This window comes from Chiloscyllium plagiosum, chromosome 27, assembly GCF_004010195.1.
Source record: "Chiloscyllium plagiosum isolate BGI_BamShark_2017 chromosome 27, ASM401019v2, whole genome shotgun sequence".
In the NCBI taxonomy this organism is placed as follows: domain Eukaryota; kingdom Metazoa; phylum Chordata; class Chondrichthyes; order Orectolobiformes; family Hemiscylliidae; genus Chiloscyllium; species Chiloscyllium plagiosum.
The window spans coordinates 32,923,749-32,946,978 of record NC_057736.1 but is presented as its reverse complement, the minus strand read 5'-3'; the positions used below and the strand labels follow the sequence as shown (position 1 = coordinate 32,946,978).

The 23,230-nt window shown below is 38.2% G+C and overlaps 1 protein-coding gene across 2 annotated transcripts in view; it reads left to right on the top strand.

Annotated features, from left to right (window-relative positions):
- Positions 1–23,230, top strand: part of csmd2 (CUB and Sushi multiple domains 2) — a 1,704,811-nt gene that overhangs the window by 1,312,205 nt on the left and 369,376 nt on the right. For both annotated transcript variants that reach the window (XM_043717868.1, XM_043717867.1), the window contains 4 exons: positions 529–717; positions 2,086–2,202; positions 10,026–10,241; positions 10,965–11,153. In XM_043717868.1, coding sequence (XP_043573803.1) covers positions 529–717; positions 2,086–2,202; positions 10,026–10,241; positions 10,965–11,153 — 711 coding nt within the window. The remainder of the gene's footprint in view (positions 1–528; positions 718–2,085; positions 2,203–10,025; positions 10,242–10,964; positions 11,154–23,230) is intronic.

The following is a 23,230-nucleotide window of genomic DNA, read 5'->3' as shown; positions in this document are numbered from 1 at the left end:
GGATAAATAGACAAAGTCTTTTCCCTGGAGTGGGGGAGTCCAGAACTAGAGGGCATATATTTAGGGTGAGAGGGGCAAGATATAAAAGAGACCAAAGGGGCAACTTTTTCACGCAGAAGGTGGTACGTGCATGGAATGAGCTGGCAGAGGAAGTGGTGGAGCATGCTACAATTGCAACATTTAAGAGGCATTTGGATGGGTATATGAATTGGAAGGGTTTGGAGGGATATGGGCCGGGTGCTGGCAGGTGGGACTAGATTGGGTTGGGATATCTGGTCGGCATGGACGGGTTGGACCAAAGGGTCTGTTTCCGTGCTGTACATCTCTATGACTCTTAAGACCTTGTTTTGATCCTTATCAACTTGGACTGTAATGAAATGCTGGCATTTTGTTCACAACTAGGATTGTGTCTGACACAAATTATGCGAGTACCTGAATAGTTTTAATTACTGGTAAGTTCAAATAATTAAATAATGGTCACTCCTTGATAATTTGCTTTTAATTCTGGTTCATTGATTATATTTTCAGCTGTGAAACTGCAATCTGATTCTTGCTTGGATCCTGGAATTCCTGTAAATGGTCAACGCAATGGAAATCTCTTGTATGTTGGATCTTCTGTCTCTTTTAGTTGTGATCCAGGCTACACCCTAAGTGATGATGAAGCTCTTGTCTGTGAACCCAATTACCAATGGAGCCGTGCTTTGCCTAGCTGTGAAGGTATTTCTCCAATTGTCATAGATATCCTGCTGGAGTGGATCAAAATCTGAGAGACCACTTCAATGAACCGCTGTATCAGCTACTTCTGGTTTTTAGAGAAGGAGGGAAAGCAAATTAAATGAGAAGGTGGTTACTTGCCACCTAATTTCATCACCTGCAAATTTGATTGAATGGTGATATTAATGCCTTAATTACAGTTAGGTGTAGATGGGACTCTTTTCTTCTGTCACTCATTTTATAAAGCACCTCATTAGCTGGTATTGGGACTAAAGAAGAAAATCTGGGCAATGTGGCTGCCAGGAAATTTGAATTTTGTCAAAATACTGTTGAATGATAAGAAATAGGGGTACAATGATGTTATATGAGTTCACAGTCTTTAACTTACTGAGCAGAAATGTGAACATTTCTACTGATGGAAAGCAAAGTTTGTGGTTATTTTCCATTGTTCTTGAACATTGCTTTGAGCAGTTGTTTATAGCACTGACATTTGTAGGGGCATAGCACTGCATCCCATTCTACTTTTGATGAGACTGTTGCTGTTATGGACAGGAAGGAACTTCGTGAGGTTGATTTCCGCATTGTGGTAAAATATGTTCGCTGACACCATAATAGTAAAGGGCACACTCAATACACATGCAATTGCCGTGCCTGGGGTGTCACTGACAATGATGCAGTGAGTAGTTTCCAAAATATTGAGCAATGCCAACATATTTTACAAAGCAGCAATTTTTTTAAAATTTAAAATGTTTCTACAGAGCTTTGAATCTTGGGTGATCTTACTTTGAAAGCCTAGTAGGCTTCCCATTGACATCAATACCTCTGACATCCTACGTCAGTGCAGTGGCAGGAGATGCAGTGAAAATTACTATCTGAAATTTGGTTCAATTCAGATGACATTAGCTATCCATAAATTGATTAATATGTTGAGTATTTTTGATAGCTTTATCATTAACAAATAAAATATTTTTGAAGACCTTCTTTTATGTCTTACATAAAGGTTCAGAAATAAAGAGTGGATATTAATGTGCTTGTGATATCAAAATATGAAGATTTTAGTGAAATGTACAGTGTGAATTTGGGTTGAATTACTTTGTAATTTTGCTACCATTACTAATTTGTATCAAAATGGCAATAAATTATCTTCAAAATATGCTTAGCCTTTGTCGGAAACCCTTTCACAGGAAGTGTAAACTTGCATATAAGTGAGGTTTTACTAAAATCTTGGCTTGGCACATGTGAGGCGATTGTTTAAATACAGCAATAAACTGTATACTCACTATTTTGACATTGTCGGCAATGCAGAACATTACTAAAGCTTTGAGGTTAGTAATTATCGAATGCTGTGACTCTAACTTCTTTGATTATTAGCTTTGTGTGGAGGTTACATCCGTGGATCAAGTGGAACCATCCTCTCTCCTGGGTTTCCTGATTTTTACCGAAACTCATTGAATTGTACCTGGACTGTGGAAACATCACATGGCAAAGGTAAGAGTCAAGTATCAGAGCTTCTTACGGAAGATACGAGTAAATCTTTTTTTAAAATCTCCTGTTATTGTATAAATCAACCTGCAGGGTACTGAGGCAAGAAATGACTGGGAGGCACAAATAATTGAATGTTTAGCTTGATACAATTGATTTTTCTTTTAATTTTGGACAGTTTCATGCCTCCTTCCAAATAATGGGCATTAGATTTGTTCGCTGTTGGGCTGCTTATATTACCAGTAGTAATTAGTCATCTATTTTATCAGAAAGTACATTGCCCACAACTCTATTAAAGGAGCATTCAGTGATTTTTTTTGCCTGCTGTGATCTCCAACCAAACGTAGATTTATAAAAACATTTTTACATTGATCCATTACCTTCTACTGTGAATTGTACTTCATGAAGTAGAAAGCAGTTTTCTTAATGAATAAATGACTCGGTCTGAGTGACCTGAATGCACAGTTGATCCCAGATTTCCACCAGGTCTCTGTTTCAAACTTCAAAGTGGGAAACTGTATTTCTTCCCTTTTAAACCATGGGATATACATTTTCCAGTTTTTATTTGAGCAGCATCAGGAAGATAAGGGATGTAGTGTCATGATAGAAATGTCACTGGACTCTATGACATTCTGAGGAATTCTCAATCTCCTATACTCCAGTGAAAAAAGTCCCAGCCTATCAAAGCCTTTCTTTATAACTCAAATCTCCGCACCCAGCAACATCCTAGTAAATTTCTTCTGAACCTATTCCAGCTGGATAATATCCTTATAGAAGTTTATAAAATAATGAGAGGTATTGACAAGGATGGTGCGTTTTCAACCCGATGGGGTACATTTTTAAGACATGAGGAGAGAGATTTAAAAAAGACATGAGAGTCAATTTTTTTATACAGAGGGCGGTTCATGTGTGGAATGAACTTCCTGAGGAAGTGGTAGATCTGGGTAAAATTACAATGTTCAAAAGACATTTGGTTAGATATATGAAAAAAAAGATTTGGAGAGATATAAGCCAGGGACAGGCAAGTGGGTCTAGTTCAGTTTGGATTATGTTTGGCATGGACTGTTTGGACACGATGACCTGGATTAGTATCCCACCATTGCTGTTGATAAAATTTTAATTCAATTAAAAACAAAACCATCTCAATAGCGATCATGTGACAACTGTTGATTGTTCAAAAACCCCATCTGGGTTCACTAATGTCCTTCAGAGAAGGAAGTCTGTCATCCTTACCTGGTCTAATCAACATATGACTCCAGATCCAAAGCAATGTGATTGACTCTTAACTGCCTTCTGGGCAATTAGGGATGGGCAATAAATGCTGGCCAGTGACCCCCATCCCAATAATCACTAATAGCAGAGGAGAGATGGTGCCTTATTGAATTTTTTTAATTGCGAGAAAGGGTATAAATGGTTATACTAACAACATTCCTGTTTTAATACTTATATTCTCTTAATTGAAATATTGTGCTGGGGAAGGAGCCTCATCCCCTGGCCAACCAGATGCTGGCAAATCTGCTGTGGCAATTTTCAGGAACCCATTTCGGAATTAAATTGCAGTCAGGTGCTTGCCTGACTGTCGTCAGGATTCTCAAGGCCTTGAGAATAAGGATTCTATCTCCAAATGTTTTTGGTCAATCTGATAGCTGGAGGCCCATCAATCCTGGCAGCAGAGAAGCTGCTGGCATTGAAGAAGCCCATGTGAAGAGCGGTCCAGGCAGTGCAGGTAACTCAGGTATTAAAGCAAAATGCTGTTGAAGCTGAAAATCTGAAACTAACATAGAGAACACTGGAGAAACTCAGTTGCTCTGGTAGCATCTACGTAAAGAAATAAAGTTAATATTTCAACTCTGGCATGAATCTTCTTCAGAGGAAACCCCCATTTCTCATCACTCTGACCCTCTCCAAATCCCAGGAAGCCATCTCTCCACTTCCATAAATCACCAGTCATTCTGTTGGTAAACCAGTGATTGCTCTTCTAGAACAGCTACAGCATTCTACATGTGCTGCCAAGTCTATGAATCACTAATCTCTGATTTGCCAGCAGCTGTCACTGGATGGAACATTCAGTTTTAATTCCAAGTGAAGGCCTCACCAATATCTGATTGGCATTAGATTGTATGTATCTTCCCTGGAAGAGGCAGTATGGGTCCATCACTGGCTCTCCATGTTGCCGATGAGACCCATGATATCTCAGCAAAATCCTGTTCCTTATCATTATGTTCTTATGGATTGTACAAATGCTATGCACCAAAAGCATGAGTTTCCATGTAATTTCATATCAGCTGTTATGATCCAATTGGCAGAGTGATTGTATCTCTCCACCCTGCAGGCACTCTGCCTCTATTCCTGATGAAGGGCTTTTGCCCGAAACATCGATTTTCCTGCTCCTCGGATGCTGCCTGAACTGCTGTGCTTTTCCAGCACCACTCTAATCCAGAGAGTGAACCTATTCCCTTTCTTATCTCACTCTTCGACTGGTCACAACAAAGTTTAAATTTAGAAAAAGTAAGATTGCCAGTTATACATATACGTGGCTGCACAGAGCTCAGTATCAGAAAATAGATCAGACCAATTCATTACAAAGAATGCATTTATTGCAAGCAAAACTTACTTGAACAATGTAAATATAATTGACAAAAAGTTTTTCAACTGTGTAAGTAAAAGCAACTATCCTTCTTGAAAAAAGTAACAGGCTCATGGGTGTGCACACTACACACCCATCTCTAACTCTTGGGGTCAAAAATATCTACCAATCATCTTAATATTACTTTGGTCAAGCAAAATCTGAAAGAAATAATCAATCACAGATTGGCCCAAATGCTGTAGATACCAAATCATTTTAGATATGAGCTTTTGGCACTGGGGTGTCTTCTTGGATCAGTTATGACTGGGTGAATTCACTTTTCTGAAGCCAGGGGTGGGGATTTCAAGTCTTGCTTAGGAACTCTCAACTTGTGATGATAGGGTCATCTGAGGGATTTGCAATTCTCAAATTTTGAGAGAAGTTACAATGAAGGAGAGAGGGCAACAGCTTTTACTCCTGAGACAAATTACCTCAGATTCTGTGTCCAAGTCTGGTATCTCTTTTTTTAAACCAATAAGTAGGTTATATGATCTCTCTTTACTATAGCAGACTCTTCACTTTCATCCAAACAGTTGATTCTTGCAAATGCAACAGTGTTGCCAGTGTAGATTTTTTTTTTATTTGCAAAGTGTTCTTTGCTAAAAAAAATACATTCTATATATATAGTATATACATCCAATTAATTATATCACAGATAAATATGTCTAGTCAATTATAACCTAAATCTTCATAATTGCACCTTGTAATCCTATTCTCAACTGGCAGATCATGGTCATGTTATTAAGATGTCCTCAAGTGGGATTCAAAGTTCAGCCTTTCAAATATGAATGTAGTGCTTGACTAATGAAGCAACTAGACAACTTGTATTGATTGACATTTTGGGAGAGACCAGTGGTCTCTTTCTTTGCGACAACATTTAAGAGAGAACATAAATGTTCTATGTTGTGGTTCTGTTCGCCGAGCTGGGAATTTGTGTTGCAGACGTTTCGTCCCCTGTCTGGGTGACATCCTCAGTGCTTGGGAGCCTCCTGTGAAGCGCTTCTGTGATGTTTCCTCCGACATTTATAGTGATTTGTATCTGCCGCTTCCAGTTGACAACCAGAAGCGGCAGATTCAAACCACTGTAAATGCTGGAGGAAACATCACAGAAGCGCTTCACAGGAGGCTCCCAAGCACTGAGGATGTCACCCAGACAGGGGACGAAATGTCTGCAACACAAATTCCCAGCTCGGCAAACAGAACCACAACAACGAGCACCCGAGCTACAAATCTTCTCACAAACTTTGAATAAATGTTCTATCAAAATAGCCAACGATTCCCTTCATACATCAAGAACATTCCATGTACACTCTTCCAGACCTATTTTAGAGGAACTTCTGCAAATTTGCCTGTTTCCTAAGAGAGCACTAGAACTGAGTAACAGGTATTATCATCTTTTACTAGTTCTTTGGGAAGAACAACCAACATTCAGCAAGTTTTATTTTTCAGTTAATGAAGTTTATTGTGCTGCCTGAGATGGTATGGTTCAAATTGAATGGAGCTAGAAATGTTTCAGAATGAAGGAAAAACGTCTTCCAGGAGCATTGAATTCAATGTGAAAAATCATTCCAAGCACAAAACTAGTGACATCACTGCACCAGTCATAAATCCTAATTGCAATGAGAACGATAATTAGCTGGAAATGAAAGTAATACCATTCACTAAAAGTCTACACTATGTTAACAATTCAGCAGAACTCTACAGCAACATAGAAGCAGGAGGAGACCACTCAGTATGTCAAACCTATTCCCTAATTTAGTCAGTGTACCGTACCTCAACTCGGTAGGTTCTGAAAGATACAGAATCCTTTGGAGACAGAAAAGGATGGAAGGAATCAACTCTGGATGTATCCAGTCCATTGCATTGAGTGAAAAAGTTGCTGTAAATAATTGTGCAAATGAGTGTTGGAATAAAATGAGTTCATTGCCACAAAACTTAGCTTTCTTGTCTATTCATTTCATATTCAATAATTTTTTTTGTTTCTGGATTGAGAGTCATTTAGCTTCCAATTCTGTTAATGTTTGCACCACTTTGGTCAAAATTGGCTTCGTAAATCTTGCAGTCTATTTTTATTCATTCAAGGGTGTAAGTGGCAAAGCCAACATTCATTGCCCATTCCGAATTGAGAAGACTCTGAACAGTATACAGTTTTTAACTTTGCTCTCATTTGTCATGAATCACTACTCCAATGGATTTACCAATAAACTGGCCCAATACATTTTCATGGCAATAACTTTCTGGACATTTGACATTGCATAATTTACATTGCCTTGAAAAAGCTGCAGTGTTGCACATAGAATTTTGCAACAACATTTTTCAATTAAAGAAAAGTGAATTTGTTTTTCACAAATTGTTTGTGTCACCTTTCGCAATAGTAGCGAAAACTCATTTTCATTTCCACTTTATTTAGTCTATGTATAAAAATGAATACAAATTCAAAGCATTGTAGTATTGAAGCACATCAGTTGTGAATTATTCATGAAATGTTCAAAGATCGAACAGGGACTATACTCATTTTTCTGACACGTGAGCCAGAAAAGTCAGGTCAAGGAGAGCTACTACCATTCAGAAATGCCTGACTGAAACATGGCTTCCTTTCTGATTGACACTGCACAGTATGGGTCACAAAGAAGTCAAAGATAATGCAATGTGTATTACTGACTCCACAAGTGAAACAGATCGTCATTTCTATGTCTTCTGAGAAGTGTATTAAAATTGAAAATATTGTACTGATGTGAACAATTTGCTTCAACAGCCTCCTAGTTCTGTGATCACTAAATCCAAAAATGTGCAAGTCAGGTGAATTGGCCATGCTTAATTGCCCGTAGTGTTAGGTGCAGGGGTAAACATAGGGGAATGGGTCTGGGTGGGTGAGCTTTGGCGGGTTGGTGTGAACTTGTCTGGCTGAAGGGCCTGTTTCCACGCTGTAAGTAATCTAATCTAAAGATGTAAATGAAGTCCCAGTATATGGAGCAATAATTCTCTGCCAATTCAAAATTGTATATTTTTTCTCTAAACTATCAGCAGAGCTGTTAAATGCCACAATTATTAATAATTAAATAAATCCAAGGATTAAATAAACCAAAGCATCAGCTTTCTAAACAAAAATACAAAATTTAGGGTTAACTGTTTAAAAATGCAAGAATTCTAGATCTCAACAGGCATGTCTGTATTATTCTAATCTGCATTGTATACAATACAATTTAACTATTCATAAATAAACTTAATTCATTTCTAGTAATTTGGCACTTTAGGGTTATCTGAATATTAGTTTTCTGAAAATAACATCATTGAGACCTGACATAATTATTGTACTGAAAAGAAAATGACAATCAAACTGCAGGACAAAATGAAACAAATAATTTTAAACATAGCTTAATTTGTTTGAGTTGCAAGATTCTCCACAGATGTATAAATTACAGTAGAAATTGGATTAAAATGAGCAATTATCAAGAAGTACAATCTACGTTTCTGGATGGGATAATGGCCCATCAAGGATCCTAATGGTTCTTCAACTGTCAGATGCTCATTTCAATTCATAAATATGTTGGAAATCCTTTCCATGTCAATATATAATCAGATTTTTCTTTCAAATATGTTTTAGTTTGACATTATGAAATGCCTCTGTGGCTTACCCCATGTTCCTGTCATTTGTAGAAGTGATTTAATGCACAGCACAATGACATTGTTTAAATAATTTGCCAGTTGTGCTCTAATTAGATGTTCCTCTGCATTTTGCAAGGAAAAATCTGAAGTTGATGTTAGATAATGAAGAGAAAGAAGAGTCCAGCATAAGTGTCCAAACCATTTTCATTTCAGGTTAATGAGCAGTGCACAGCAAGAATAATGTATTCTGAACAATTTCTTCTGTCACTAAATGAAACATTTGAATTTTAAAAAAAGCATTTCAAAAATGATTGGCAATTGCTTGAGAATTTAAGTTGTGTAAATCAACCAAGAAAGGGAATGGATCCTTTCCTGAATATTGTCTTGGTACGACCATTTGCCACTGCTTTGATGTTTGTTTTCGCCATTAATTTGCTATTTTTCTGATCTTGACTGATGGCTAGTATGAAACATACGTGGCTGGTTCTTTCAGTAAAGTTAAGCTATAATAACATTGATAGCAAACTCTTCTTAGCATTTGGCTGCTAAATATTTTTATTTAATCTATTTCGACCTATTTATTCAATCTATGATACACCTATGGCGCAGGTGAGATTTGAATCTCCACCTTCTGGCTCAGAGGTGGGGCACTACCACAGTTGGCACAGTGGCTCAGTGGTTACCACTGCTGCCTCACAGCACCAGGGACCTGGGTTCGATTCCCACCTTGGGCAATTGTCTGTGTAGTATTCGCACATTCTCTCCATGTCTATGTGGGTTTCCTCCCACAATCCAAAGGTGTGCAGGTTAGGTGACTTGGCCATACTAAATTGCCCGTAGTGTTAGCTGCATTAGTTAGGGGTAAATATAGGGTAGGGGAACGAGTCTGGGCGGGTTACTCTCTGGAGGGTTGATGTGGACTTGTTGGGTCGAAGGGCCTGTTTCCATAATGTAGGGCGTTTCATCTAAATATCTTCTAATTCAGTTTTGATTGTGGAATTTTCAAAATTACATTTGTTAGTATAAATTCCCATTAACTGTCAAACATAAAGATATTTATTTGTCAATCGTGGGAGTCAGTGGCTGATGTCTGCCACAATGGTTATGACAAAAAAAAGACTGACCAAAGATAGACTAGATATATTCTCTATGTGTTGTAAGTAGTTGAGATATTGGTGTGATTTCCTTGTGACATTTCAAGTGTTCTGATCCCGTCTATGTGATTATGCCACCTTGTATCAGTTTTGATGTCTGAGGTTCAGCACTGATTGTCGCCAGGCTGGTTGTAATTATTTGTATTCCTTTACTTCATTAAGATTAGACTGTAATATAAGTTGTATCAAATCAACGCATTAAACTAGTTGACCTCGAGACATATGATCTCACCTGATTGCAGGACTGTCGCTCAGTTTAATTGATAAACTTTTGTAAGCTAAACTTAGACGTTGCAGAAAACAAATGTTATTATATTGTATTCTGATCTTACATTTGGCTGTCAGAAACAGTCGCTTGGTCTTCAACACTCTCTTTGTTCAGTATCTTGTATGCTTCAGACCTCCTGACATTCTGTTTTATTTATTGGCAACTATGATTTCAGGAATTCAGTTCACCTTTCATACTTTTCACTTGGAGAGTCCCCATGACTATTTGCTGATCACTGAAAATGGAAGCTTTGCTCATCCTTTGAAAAGACTCACAGGATCTAACCTGCCACCTTCAGTCAGTGCTGGACTCTTTGGGAATTATACAACACAGATCCGATTCATCTCAGACTTTTCCATGTCATATGAGGGTTTCAACATGACTTTCACAGGTATAACACACTTGATGTTTCTTCCTGTAGATATATTAGTGTTTCTCAGTTGACCAATTTGAAAGTAAATGTGGCAAAGTGCCGATCGGAGTGCATAGACCTGGGAATATTTCCCAAGCATGTCCAAATTGTGTATCATACCATTCACCAGCAAAGGAAAGTTCTGTCTCTGTTCTGCCTAATAAATATTTTGGTGACTCAAGCTCAGAACAGCATCCTTTATTACATCAGTCTTACCATGTCCCTTCTATAATTTCTATAACAATCATTCTTATGAGTGGGATTGCGAATTTGAAATGAATTGTGTAGCACAGTACTGTGAGCCTTTATCCACTCAGGACTGCTGAAGGCCATTTAGTTAATTTCATGTAGAACTCTTTCAGGAAGAAAATAGGCATTCAACAGTTGCCTACACCTGAAAACAGGCTCCAAGTTGAAAGCAGAGAGCAAGCTGTAACAGTAAGTTCCTCAAAGAAATTAAATAGTTAGTTACCTTTTCTAAACATATTGAATTATTTGAGTTATAGTTTCTTTTCTGGAGTCCTTTTGGTTTGAACAGTTTGATAGCCACATTCCTATTACGACATAAATCTTCAATTTTCTTATTATGTACCTGCCACCTGCAGTAATGCTACTCCAATTCACTCATTCTGCTCAAACTGGTTTCAACCTAACAATCATCTTCTTTCCATAAATGGTGACCCATTTTGTTCTTTTATCTAGAATATGACTTGGAGCCTTGTGATAATCCGGGTATCCCACCATTCAGCAGCAGAACTGGGCGTCGATTTGGAGTTGGAGACTCCCTTACGTTTTCATGTTTTCCGGGGTATAGACTGGAAGGTGCGTTCCGGATAACTTGCCTTGGAGGTAGACGGCGTGTGTGGAGTTCGCCTCTTCCAAGGTGTGTTGGTAGGTGGTCGTGAGCTTTCATTTCACTTGGGTTGAAATTTCAACACTAGTTTGGAGCTGTGCAAAGACCTAAACCGATGCATTTAGTGTACAAACAGCATGTTTTGAATTGCTATAATGATTAATAAAAGATACAACAGTAAGACCAGAGAGTGGCCACAATTGTCCCTCGCTTTGCTTATCCTCTGACTAAAGGGTGAAATCTTTTCAAAGCCAAGAGTTTCTGCTATGGCGCTTCATGTATTAGAACAGGGCAATTCTTGGAAGAAGATAAGAATGTAGGATTTTCTTTCTTTTCTGCTTCTGTATTGCCTCATTATTAAGACACAGTGATTCCACGAACGATGTAATTTGATGGACAAGTTGTCTCCATTTTGAATGACTGGGAGCAAACTTCTCTCAGTTATTAATGCCAATTTTTACCAAGTTTTAAGGAATGCTTCAGGATGATTTTGGAGTCTAATACTTTGTTCTTCCCTGGACATTTAGAAATTTGAGAGATGACAGAAACAGTTGGAAGGATCCATGGTTTTTTGCCATTTGGACACAGCCTCAAATACATTGAAGAAGATTTTGCAGGAGTTTTGCCCAAATGCTGGTGGAACAAACTTCAAGAGTGACACTAGTGTTTATCAAACATCCCATTGAATCCAGAGGATATACCCAGAGGACAATTGCGAATGAGTTTATTTTTGCCAGCTCTTTTGTATGCCACTAATACTGAGTTCAGGCCTCACAACAGTACAGGAGTGTACTGATGACTGTTGCTCTGCGCATTTGAACTTCTCTTGATATGCAAACGTCATTGTTGCTAAAGATCTCATCCAAAGCTTACAGTTGTTAGCTCAGCAAATATAATACTTGAGCTCCTTGACAATGATGGATTTTCTATAGAGCTGGTTGGCAAGGTATTGTAAATACTTCATATATTCTAAAGTCTAATCTGCAATATATTTGGAAAGTGGAATATCTGGCTGACTAATAGGAAATATATTTTGTCTAAATTTCTGGACAATCTGAGTTTCCTGTATACAAATTGAAGAGATTGAGAGTGGCTTGCAAACCTGGTGAAGAACAGGGAATGGCATTGCAGTCACTTGTTAACCCAGATCATATTTGTCAATGGTAGTCAGTTTGCTTTGGGCATGGAGGCAATTGATGTTCAAGAGCTTTTCATCTGTTTAATCACACCAGAAAGTGATGTGTAAAGTCATTGACAGGTGGATTATAGATTAGATTCCCTACAGCTTGGAAACATGCCCTTCAGTCCACACCAACCCTCCGAAGAGTAACCCATCCAGACTCTCATTTTCTGGCATTTACCCTTGACTAACACACCTAATACTTTTGGCAGTTTAGCATGGCCAATTCACCTAACCTGCACATCTTTTGGAATGTGAGAGGAAACCAGCACACCCGGAGGAAACTCATGCAGACACAGGAGAATGTGCAAACTCTACACAGACAGTCGCCCGAGGCCGGAATCGAACACGGGTCCCTGGCGCTGTGAGTGCTAACCATTGAGCCACTGGGCCGTCCCGGGGATAGATAAGTTATCATCTAGCCTTACTTTTATTTTTACTTTTCCATGCAGTGTGAGCGTTACGAGCTCATGTGTCTTGCCTATCTCCACGTCGCCTTGAACTATGTGAATTTCAGAGAGCAGTTAAGAATCAACCACATGATTGTGGACCTAGATTCTCACATCAGCCACATAAGGTTGGAATGGAAAATTGTCTTTGCATCATTGAACCAATAGGTTTTTTCCAATAATCAATTATTGTTTCATGGCCACCATACTGAAACTAACTCTCAATTCTAGACATTGTTAACTGAACTAGTATCCACCAGCTGTCATGGTGGGATTTGAACGCAGATTTATATTTGGCCATCAGCCTAGACTACTACTTGTCACTATCAATACCAGGAGAAAGTGAGGTCTGCAGATGCTGGAGATCAGAGCTGAAAATGTGTTGCTGGAAAAGCACAGCAGGTCAGGCAGCATCCAAGGAACAGGAGAATCGACGTTTCGGGCATAAGCCCTTAGCCATTCCTGAAGAAGGGCTTATGCCCGAAACGTCGATTCTCCTGCTCCCTGGATGCTGCCTGACCTGCTGCGCTTTTCCAACAACACACTATCAATACCAATACTCACACTCTCACCCCTGCTGCTGGTTATTGAAACTATCTCTGGTTAGGAACAATGTGTTGTTGCACTTGCCTGTGGGTGCTAGAATGCAGCATTGCATTGTTGAATTTCTCACGTCAGGCTCAACTTGCACTACCCAGTGTTTTTGTAGATGCTTGGTTGTGAAAGGAATAGTAAAGGTAATGACTGGAAAGTTGTCAGAAATAACTCAACAGATAGAGAGGATGAACTGCTACATTGAATGATGTTTTGAATCTGGTCAAGCACCAGTTAAAGACTGCGTATCCTCTCCCATCTCAACTGGGGGCAGCATGATACAGGCAACGTAATGAATCAATGAGAAAATGTTATTTTAATATTGAGAAAAAAATGCTATTGTTTTATTCTTTGCACGTTCCTTACTAAAGGATATATGTTGTTCTGAATGTTCATGATAATAACAAAAAAGGATACAATGAAAATTATCAGAAAGCTGTATGAACAATATTTATAACCACAAGTGCCAGTTTTACTCAGACCCTGAAATGGGCAAACATGAAAAATAAATACTTGCTCAGTCCTTGTTAATTAACTTTGAAGATCTTTTAAAGGATACTTGCTCAGTCCTTGTTAATTAACTTTGAAGATCTTTTAAAGGATTGAATTAAGAAGTGCAAGCTGACTGGCTGGAGGAAGGTAACAAAAGACTGTTTTCAGAACTACTTTTCAAAACAGTCACCAGTAGTGATATTTGAGCAAGGGAAGCTGATTATTAACCTGTGATAAAAGTCAAATTATTGCAGGAAAACAAAAAAAAGTAGTCACTCAGTCAAAGACATATTTGATCCTGATGAAAAGCAATGCTTGAAATGTTAACTTCACTTCTCTCAGTTAAGTTTCAGTCTCTCCTTAGTGGATTGAAACCAATATCTTAAGTTTTATGACTATGCTAGCAAAGCAAATTGTCGGGATTTATGCTGACACAGTTTTGACATTAGCCTGTCATGGTGAATTTTGCAGTGTCCATATGAATGAAATAGGTTGGGTTTTGTATGAAACATATTCAGCACACCTGGACAAACGGGTTATATACTTCAGACCAAATTAGGATGTTTAGTATATTCCTACTGATAGCTATTTAAACTTGAAATCAAGGAGGGAAGAGAGGTGATAGGAAAAGCTTCAAATACACAAAATGAAAACAAAACAATTACACTTCTAAGTGTTGAAATGTTTACTGCATGCTCTACTTCAAAAATGATTTTCTGCTTCTGTGAAATGAAATTTGATCTTTTTTTAACATGCGAAGGCAATTTTCCTGCAACTTTTGTGTTCTATATCCATTAATTAGTTTTCTTGATTCAATTTTTCAGGTCCATTCAACTGAATGGACCTGGTGTGAACATGTCATTGTGTGATGTGATTTCTTTGGGATTCCAGTTGTTGAGATTAACTGACAAGTGTCTGGGAAATACTACTTCAACTCAATCTCACAAAATGCATTTTACTGTATTTAATACTATTCAGATTGATCTGTTCTTCTACTTCCATAATGGGATAAACACCAGAACAAACTGCTGCATTAATGAGCAATTTGAGTATTTTGTGTGAAACTCGCTAAGTGGAATATACAACTCAAGATGTTAACCCAGCACTAAAACACATCTTTTAATTGGAGCAGAAATCAGGGTTATGCTTGTTTAATGCCAAAAAATCATTGTCTTTACTGTAGTCTGGTTGAAAAGGAGGTTCATCTCTATCCCCTGTTTTCTAATCCAATGTTATTGCCACCATAAATACACAAAACTCTTCACTTAAGAAAGTGGAATTCTTTCTAGTCATTCTTATAGAGGTTGTCAATGCTGCAAGTTTAAGAGTAGAAATTCACACTAAACTCAATGAAACAGCCTGGCTAAGCAGATGTTAATTCCATTCTGTCTTTCTCTCTGTTTTCTTGGCAAAACATGACAGTGTTGTTTAAGAGCAACAGCTTCCCGATGGTGAAAAGCAAATACAAATTTCCCACAACATATTTAGTTTTTACTTATTCAGTCATGGGGCGTGGATATCACTGTCTGGCTAACATTTATTGCCCATCCCTAGCTGCCTTGAGAAAGGTAATGATGAGCTCCTACCTTGAACCAATGCAGTCCACATGGACAATGAGTGATAGCTTTATTTCAGGCAGGCATCTTCACTGTTTTGATGTCACCACTACACCAATTAGATTCCAGTACTGAAAGCAAACAGGAAAGTGTTACCAAAATTTGCAGGGATAAATGAATGATTATTTACTATTGTATTGTGGCACTGATTTAAACTGAGATAGACCTGTATGTTTAAGATAGCTACATTACATCACGACATGCGATGTCCTAGTATAAAGGTACTTGAGTCATCTTCAGTGATGAAGATTGTTTCAATGTAATGGAGTCAATGTAGTCAGTTATCTCTATGTGCTTGTGTGTACAGTGACATCAAGAAGAATAAAATCCAGATGGTGTAAGTCTGTGATATAGCCTTATAAATAGTTAGTGTTAGAACTCTGACTCAGGAGAAACCCTGGCTGTACTTGATTTTTACTCTGCAGTGTAACTTACAGAAAGTGACAAAATGGCAACAATTTCCTCATTAAGCTAACACATACAAGAGGGGGAAAAAGCATTCACTAATGACTTAGGTGTCTTGCCACTCACTGAAGCATATAATGCATTTCTGCTAACACCCATTAATAAGACTATTATCCTGTATTACATTGGTTAGAGACCATTTTTTGTTTTTATTTACTCACCGTCCATGTGGACTGCAGTGGTTCAAGGTAGCAGCTCACCATTACCTTCTCAAGGCAGCTCGGGATGGGCAGTGAATGTTGGCCAGCCAGTGAAACCCACATCCCATGATTGAACAAATAAAAGCAAAATATGTCTTCCAGCCTGTCTATCCTGTATTACATTGACTGTTTGATTCATAGAGTTGATTTGAATGATAGGACCCCTACAGTGTGGAAACAGGCCATTTAGCCCAACAAGTCCACACCCACTCTCTAAAGAGAAATACACCCAGACCCATTCCCCTATCCTATATTCTTACTAACTAATGCACCTAATCTACACATCCCTATACACTACAAGCAATTTAGCATGGCCAATTCACCTAACCTGAACATCTTTGGATTGTGGGAGGAAACCGGAGCACCCAGAGGAAGCCCGCACAGACACAGGGAGAATGTGCAAACTCCGCATAGACAGTCACCTGAGGCTGGGATTGAACCCGGGTCCTTGGCACTGTGAGGCAACAGTGCTAACCACCGAGCCATCACACCACCCTTGTCAAACTGTATCAAGTGCATTAAAGAAATCACTATTATGGCACAGATCTTTCCATTGTTCAGACTGTTGCTATGTCATGTCCTGGATCCTCTGAAATTGACTGAAATTGGAGCCCACGTATGTACAGTTAAATACAGGAAACCAAAAGTGGCTATCAGTGATCCAATGCTTTCCCATATGGTGCACAATTGAAGTTTTCCTTGATTGCATACTGAATAGATGAGAGCTTGCTATTTTCTATTAGTTTCACATAAGCTCACCTGAAAATTACACCTTGTTGCAACAAGTCTAACCAGGTTCTGGACAGCATAACAAGGTTACAATGGCTGACAAAGTCATCACTTGCCATGGAAAACTAATTTTACGTTTGCATAACTTATTTAAATTATACTAAAATAAAGACTTTTTAAAATAAGTATTTAAAGAAAAAGGAAAAGTTAAGAAAAAAGTTATATGTGCATCTTTTTAGTGGAAAAAGCCAATATAAACTTGACACAGTTCTTGCTCGGTGGTATCATAGTAAATCTGTTTTATTCCCAGCTTTTTGACCATGACTGTAAAGAAATTACTTCATTTCAAGCAACTGTGTTTTTCTTCTTACCAAATTTTTGAAATTATTGCTGTTTACTGAAAGAACAATATAAGACAGCTATGAAATTGTAAAGATTGAATGTATCCCTTCTAATTTTCTCTGCTCCACTATTTTGTCCATTTATTATATAATGTGAATGGCAGGGTTTGAGAGAAATTTATTTTTTGTGTGTCTCTTATTTGAGGCTGGTTCTGAGTGTTTTTATAATGCTGTAGCTTCCCATCTTTACCTTACTCTTGTTTGGAACATGACTTCGAGATGCCGGTTTTGGACTGGGGTGGACAAAGTTAAAAAATCACACAATAGCATTTTATAGTCCAACAGGTTTATTTGGAAACACTAGCTTTCGGAGCACTGCTTCTTCACACCTGATGAAGGAGCAGTGCTCCGAAAGCTCATGCTTCCAAATAAACCTGTTGGACTATAACCTGATGTTGTGTGATTTTTAACTTTATTTGAAACAAGTCAGGAAAAAGGAAATGTTTGTAGAACCATATGGTATTTATGAATCTTTTAATATAATTAGTACCTTTTACCATGGGTTACTACAACTTAATAAACCAGCATGTTTGTAAAAGACCAAAAATAATGATGATGAAATGACAATAATGTTAAAATTCCAAAGAAAAAGAAGTGATTATTTCAGTTGGACTAAGTCAAAAAGTGTTAACTTTTTTCATTACAGAAGTTTATCATTTCAGGTGTTGCTGCCACTTTCAGGAAAATAGATATGTGGAATGAGAAGATTCATTCTTAGTCTTTCAGCAGAATGTCAGTCCAGACAATCTATACACCTTTACCCAATGAGTTCCTCTTTCCTAACTTAAAATTACATCCATTACAGTTTAGACTGAAGCTTAAACAACAAATCTTTATCATTTTGTACTAATCAATAGTAATTACACCTGATAACAAATTATTCCTCAAGTCGGCTGATCTCAGGAGAGATAAAGCTTCTTTTCCTCAATTTGAGGAGCCTGTCTTCTGAACGTACCATTCCTTTGCAGCTCAGAAAATTAGTATCATCTCATTGTATGGAAGCAACCAAGTCATAGAACACCTCACTTTTAATCATTATAGCTCTATTCATCTGCCTTTGAAGAACATGTCTTGTATTCTTAGCCTTGGGTATAAACCTGATTTTCTTTACTACATTTATCTTAGATTGTAAGATGTACTGTTCTGGGATGATGACTGAATGTTTCAGTTGCATCAGAAATGCTTCAGTAAGAGCTAATAGAATTAAGCACAAGAAATTGTTAATTGACCGCCATTTATTAATTATACTCAAGCCCTTAATTATTTATTGGGACTAGCGGAACACAGTCTATAATTAACTGGAACATTTTGCAACTGAAAGAAGCCATCAGTTATACAGTAGAGCACACACTGCAGCACAGTTTATTGTTATATGCTTAACTGTATGTTTGGTACAAATTAACTGAACAAATAGCCTTTTATGTATTTACAGTATTGGAGCATTTCAATGGAAAACCTTCTAATGGAAGCTCATCAAGCTGAAATATTACTTCTTGCTTCTCTCTCTTTTCATGGCCACTCCCTGATATGCTGAGTATTTTGTGTTCAATTTTTAGATTTTTTTTGCCTTGGTTCCTGGTTCCTTTTTCTGAAGAGACTGTCTGCTAAACAAAAGTGTTTCAAAATTTCCTTTTGCAGGTTGTTGTGAAGAGGTTTCAAAATGGGAAAAACGTGATGGTTTCTTCTGTTCCCAATAATGATCTCTGCTGGTTGAAACTGAACCTCAGCAGGATATATTTGTATCATTGATAGCCACAGGTCAAGTGTTGAAAGACTGGAGGGTGGCTAATTTGGTGCCATTATTTAAGAAAGGTGGTAAGGAAAAGGGAACTACAGACCAGTGAACCTGACATCATTGATGAATAATTTGTTGGATGGGATTCTGAAGGACAGGATTTCTATGTTTTTGGAAAGACAAGGACAGATTAGGAATAGTCAACATGGCTTTGAGGGTGGGAAAACATGTCTCACTAACTTGATTGAGTTTTTTGAAGAAGTGACAAAGAAGGTTGATGAAGTCAGAGCGGTAGATACTGTCAATATGGACTTCAGCAAGGCGCTCGACAAGGTTCCTCATGGTAGACTGGTTAGATCAAATGGAATCCAGAGAAAGCTAGCCAATTGCATACAAAATTGGCTTCAAGATAGGAGATGTGGGTAGTGGTAGAGGATTGTTTGTTTTTGGACTGGAGGCCTGTGGCCAATGATGTGCCACAAGGATTGATGCTGGGTCCATTGCTTTTCATCATTTATACAAATGATTTGGACATGAATATAGGAGGTTTAATTAGTAAGTTTGCAGATGACACCAAAGTTGGTGGCATAGTGGACAGTGAAGACATTTACCTCAGAGTGCAATGGAATTTTGGGACAGTGGGCCAAAGAGTGGCAGATAGAGCTTAATTTAGATTAATGTGAGGTATTGCATTTTCATAAGATAAATCCAGGCAGGACTTATACATTTAATGGTAGGATGTTGGGAAGTGTTGCTAAAAAAAAAAGACACTTAGAGTTGCAGATGCATAGTTCCTTGAAAGTAGAGTCACAGGTAGACAGGATGGTGAAGAAGGTGTTTGGCATGCTTGCCTTCACTGAGTGCATTGAGTATTAGTGAGGCCACCTTTAGAAAACTGCATATATTTCTGATCTCCCTGCTATAGGAAAGATGTTGAACTTGAGAAAGTTCAGAAAAGATTTGCAAGGGTGTTGCTGGGATTGGAAAGTTTGATCCCACCTCCATCTGGGTTTGATCTATGGGGAGAGGGTGAATAAGCTGTGGCTTTTTTCCCTGGAGTGTCAGAGGCTGAGAAGAGACATTATAGGGTTTCATAAAACCAAAAGGAGCATGGATCAGGCAAATAGCTAAGGTCTTTTATCTCAGAGTACTTCAGTCTAAAACTACAAGGCAGAAGTTTAAGGTGAAATGGGCAAGATTTAAAAGGGACCTGAGGGATAACTTTTTCACATAGAAAAGGTGGTACTTGTATGGAATGAACTGTCAAAGGAAGTGCTGGAACGGGAAAAACTATGACATTTAAAAGGCTTCTGGATGGGTTCATGAGTAGGAAGAGTTTACAAGGATGTGGGCCAAATGCTGGCATATGGGATTAGATCAGTCTAGAATATCTGATCAGCATGGACAAGTTAGACCAAAGGGTTTGTTGCCATGCTGTATAATTCAATGACCATATGAGGATGGCATTCAATGAAATACAAACTTGAAAGAAAGGGGTATAAGTGTATTGTAAATAGAATTTACTTTTAAGGTTGTAAGGTGGCATATTACTTTTACCTACATACACACGTAAGAATTAGGAGCAGGTTTTGGCAATTTGGACCCTCTTGTCTGCTTCTCTTTTAAATTAAAATCATGACTGATCTGATTGTGGCTTCAATTCCACATTCCAGACCATCATGATAATCATTGACTCCTTTGTTCAACAAGGATCTTTCTCCCTCTGGCTTGGTATTCAATATTCAATGTCCCCACATCTACCACTCTCTGTTGAAAAGAATTTCAAAGATTCATGACCCTCTGAATCTCAATTTTCATGGACCAGGCCAGACCCTCTCAAAACATTTCGAGGAAGTAGCCCGAACCCTAACTTTGCTCGTTGTTTTAAGCAGGTGTATGTGGATATTCCGTGAGGGATGCAGCTGGTCAAACCACTTAGTTCGAAACAAAACAGAATTTATTTATAAGATCACTGAATGAAACACGAACAAAAGAGAACAGGATACAGAATAACTTGACCTCTCTAAAAACCCATCAGACTATACCAACTTAATGACGCCATTCCAAATACTTGCAACAATCCCTATAAACATCCCTTAGCACAAAAGTAAAAACAAACACGGGGTCTTACACGAGAAAAGAGGAGAGAGAGGAGGATCAGGCTGGACCTGCTTCTTTGGATCCAACAGCTTTTTCAATACTATTGCTAAAAACCAAACCAAACTAGAGAAAAGCTGACCTGAGAGAACTGGCCACTCCCCTTTCATTGTACAAGTGTTATGTTTCAAACCTTGAAAGCCTGTTACCTGAGACAGTATCTGTTAGCTATAATCAAACTGACCCTAAAACCCTTCAACGTAGACTTTTCTGAGTCTGCGTCTTTTGCAATATCTCTGACAAAAAAAAACAAGGACAACTTAACCTTGGTAAAGGAGCAGCATCGTCAAACCATTAAACGGGAGACCCATTTATATGCTGCTCCATAGACCTGTTGAGTGATGATTCTCAACATGAGAATGAAATGTTTTCCCCATCTTTGCTTTTATGTATGTAAGAACCATGCTTGATCAGGTGCAGCATAGTTCCATTAACTCTGTATTCAATAATTGTTTTGCACTAAAATAAAAAGAGCACATATTGGCTACCATTTTGTTTTCAAGTGCAATCCTTGGCAACATCACTAAAGGGCCAGTATGCATCACCTTGACAACAAACATTTATAGATGCTTGATAACAATGCCAATACTGAAAGAAGGACACCTGCTAACTACTTTAGATTCCACACACTCCATCACTCAGATTGATCTCTTTACCATTAGCAAAAATGAAGCCAGTGTATAGCTAACAAATAGGATTGGCTGTATGTCCAGCATTCTGTGCAGATGAAAGGATACTGACAACATAATTGCAGTCCTGACTGTAAGTACCAACTTATGCAAGTTCATCATTTCACCTTGTGTCTTTTTTTTAAACAGTGTGGGATGGTCAACACAAAATTACAATCCTCACTGTAAATCCAAAAATCTTTCTGCTACTCCCCAATTTTCACTCAAACTCTCCCGAAGTAGTTGAATGCGGTGGTACTGTTGCCTGAACATTGTAAGCAAAATGCTGATTCCTCTTGAAAGAGAACACAGCAGTTTATTGGATTGTGTTCCAATAAAGGATTATTTTGATATAACAAAGGAGTTGGGAAGAGTTGCATTTGAGGATTCTGTTTTGAAGCAAAATATATTTGCAAAAGATTTATTTAAAGTAAGACACTCAGATAAAAAGTAGTTAAAATGATCATTTTCCCTGGAGTATAAATAATATGCAGCTCATTAGCTCATCTCAGCCATGCTTGAAGACACCCATCTATCGTCTTGGCAGCTTCCTAGCCCCCAGGTACTTAATATGCTTTGTCCGGTATCTGTTTTACAGTCAGGTTGTCAATAGAAGGAGATAAACAGTAGAGACAAAGACATGTGTAGTTAGTTTTATTTTTAAATAGGTGCAAGTCTTCAAAGGCAGCTGGATCTAGTTTAGGCTGGAAGAAAAAGCAGTTTCATTCACTTGCTTCAGCATTAAAAAAACACTTTTTGGGGGAAGGACTTCATTTCTTTTGCCTAGGGTTAGAATCTTTTCATCTGTTTTGTCCTTGTGATCTTTCTCAGGTATTAGAGGTAAATAACAGGAGTAGGCCATTCAGCCACTAAAACATGTGCAACCATTCCATGAAATTATGGTCCAGCTCTATATGTTCCCCAATATCACATATTGATTAATAATTTGATCAACAGAATTTGAAGCATCTCAGAATGAAAGCTTTCACACAGGATTGAGGGCCGAAGGGCCTGTACTGCACTGTAATGTTCTATCACATTGGATATATGTCGCAGGACATGCCATTCGGTCCAACCTATCCATGCTTCTGTTTATGCTTCAATTGAATCTCCTCCCATGTTTTCATCATAGTATAGGGGTTAGGATGTCATGCTGTGTCTATACAGGACATTGGTGAGGCTATTTTTGGAATACTGCATACCATTCTGGTTGCCCTTCTATCAGAAGGGTGTCATTAAACTTGTGAGGGTGCAGAAAAGACTTTCAAGGATGTTACCAGGACTGGAGAATTTGAGCTATAGGGAGAGGCTGAATAGACTGGAGCTTGTTTCCCTCTAGCGACGGTGACCTTATAGAGCTTTATAAAAACATGGATTAAAAACCAAGGCCTTTTTCCTCTGGTAGGAAGCTTCTTTCTTTTAGAATGGA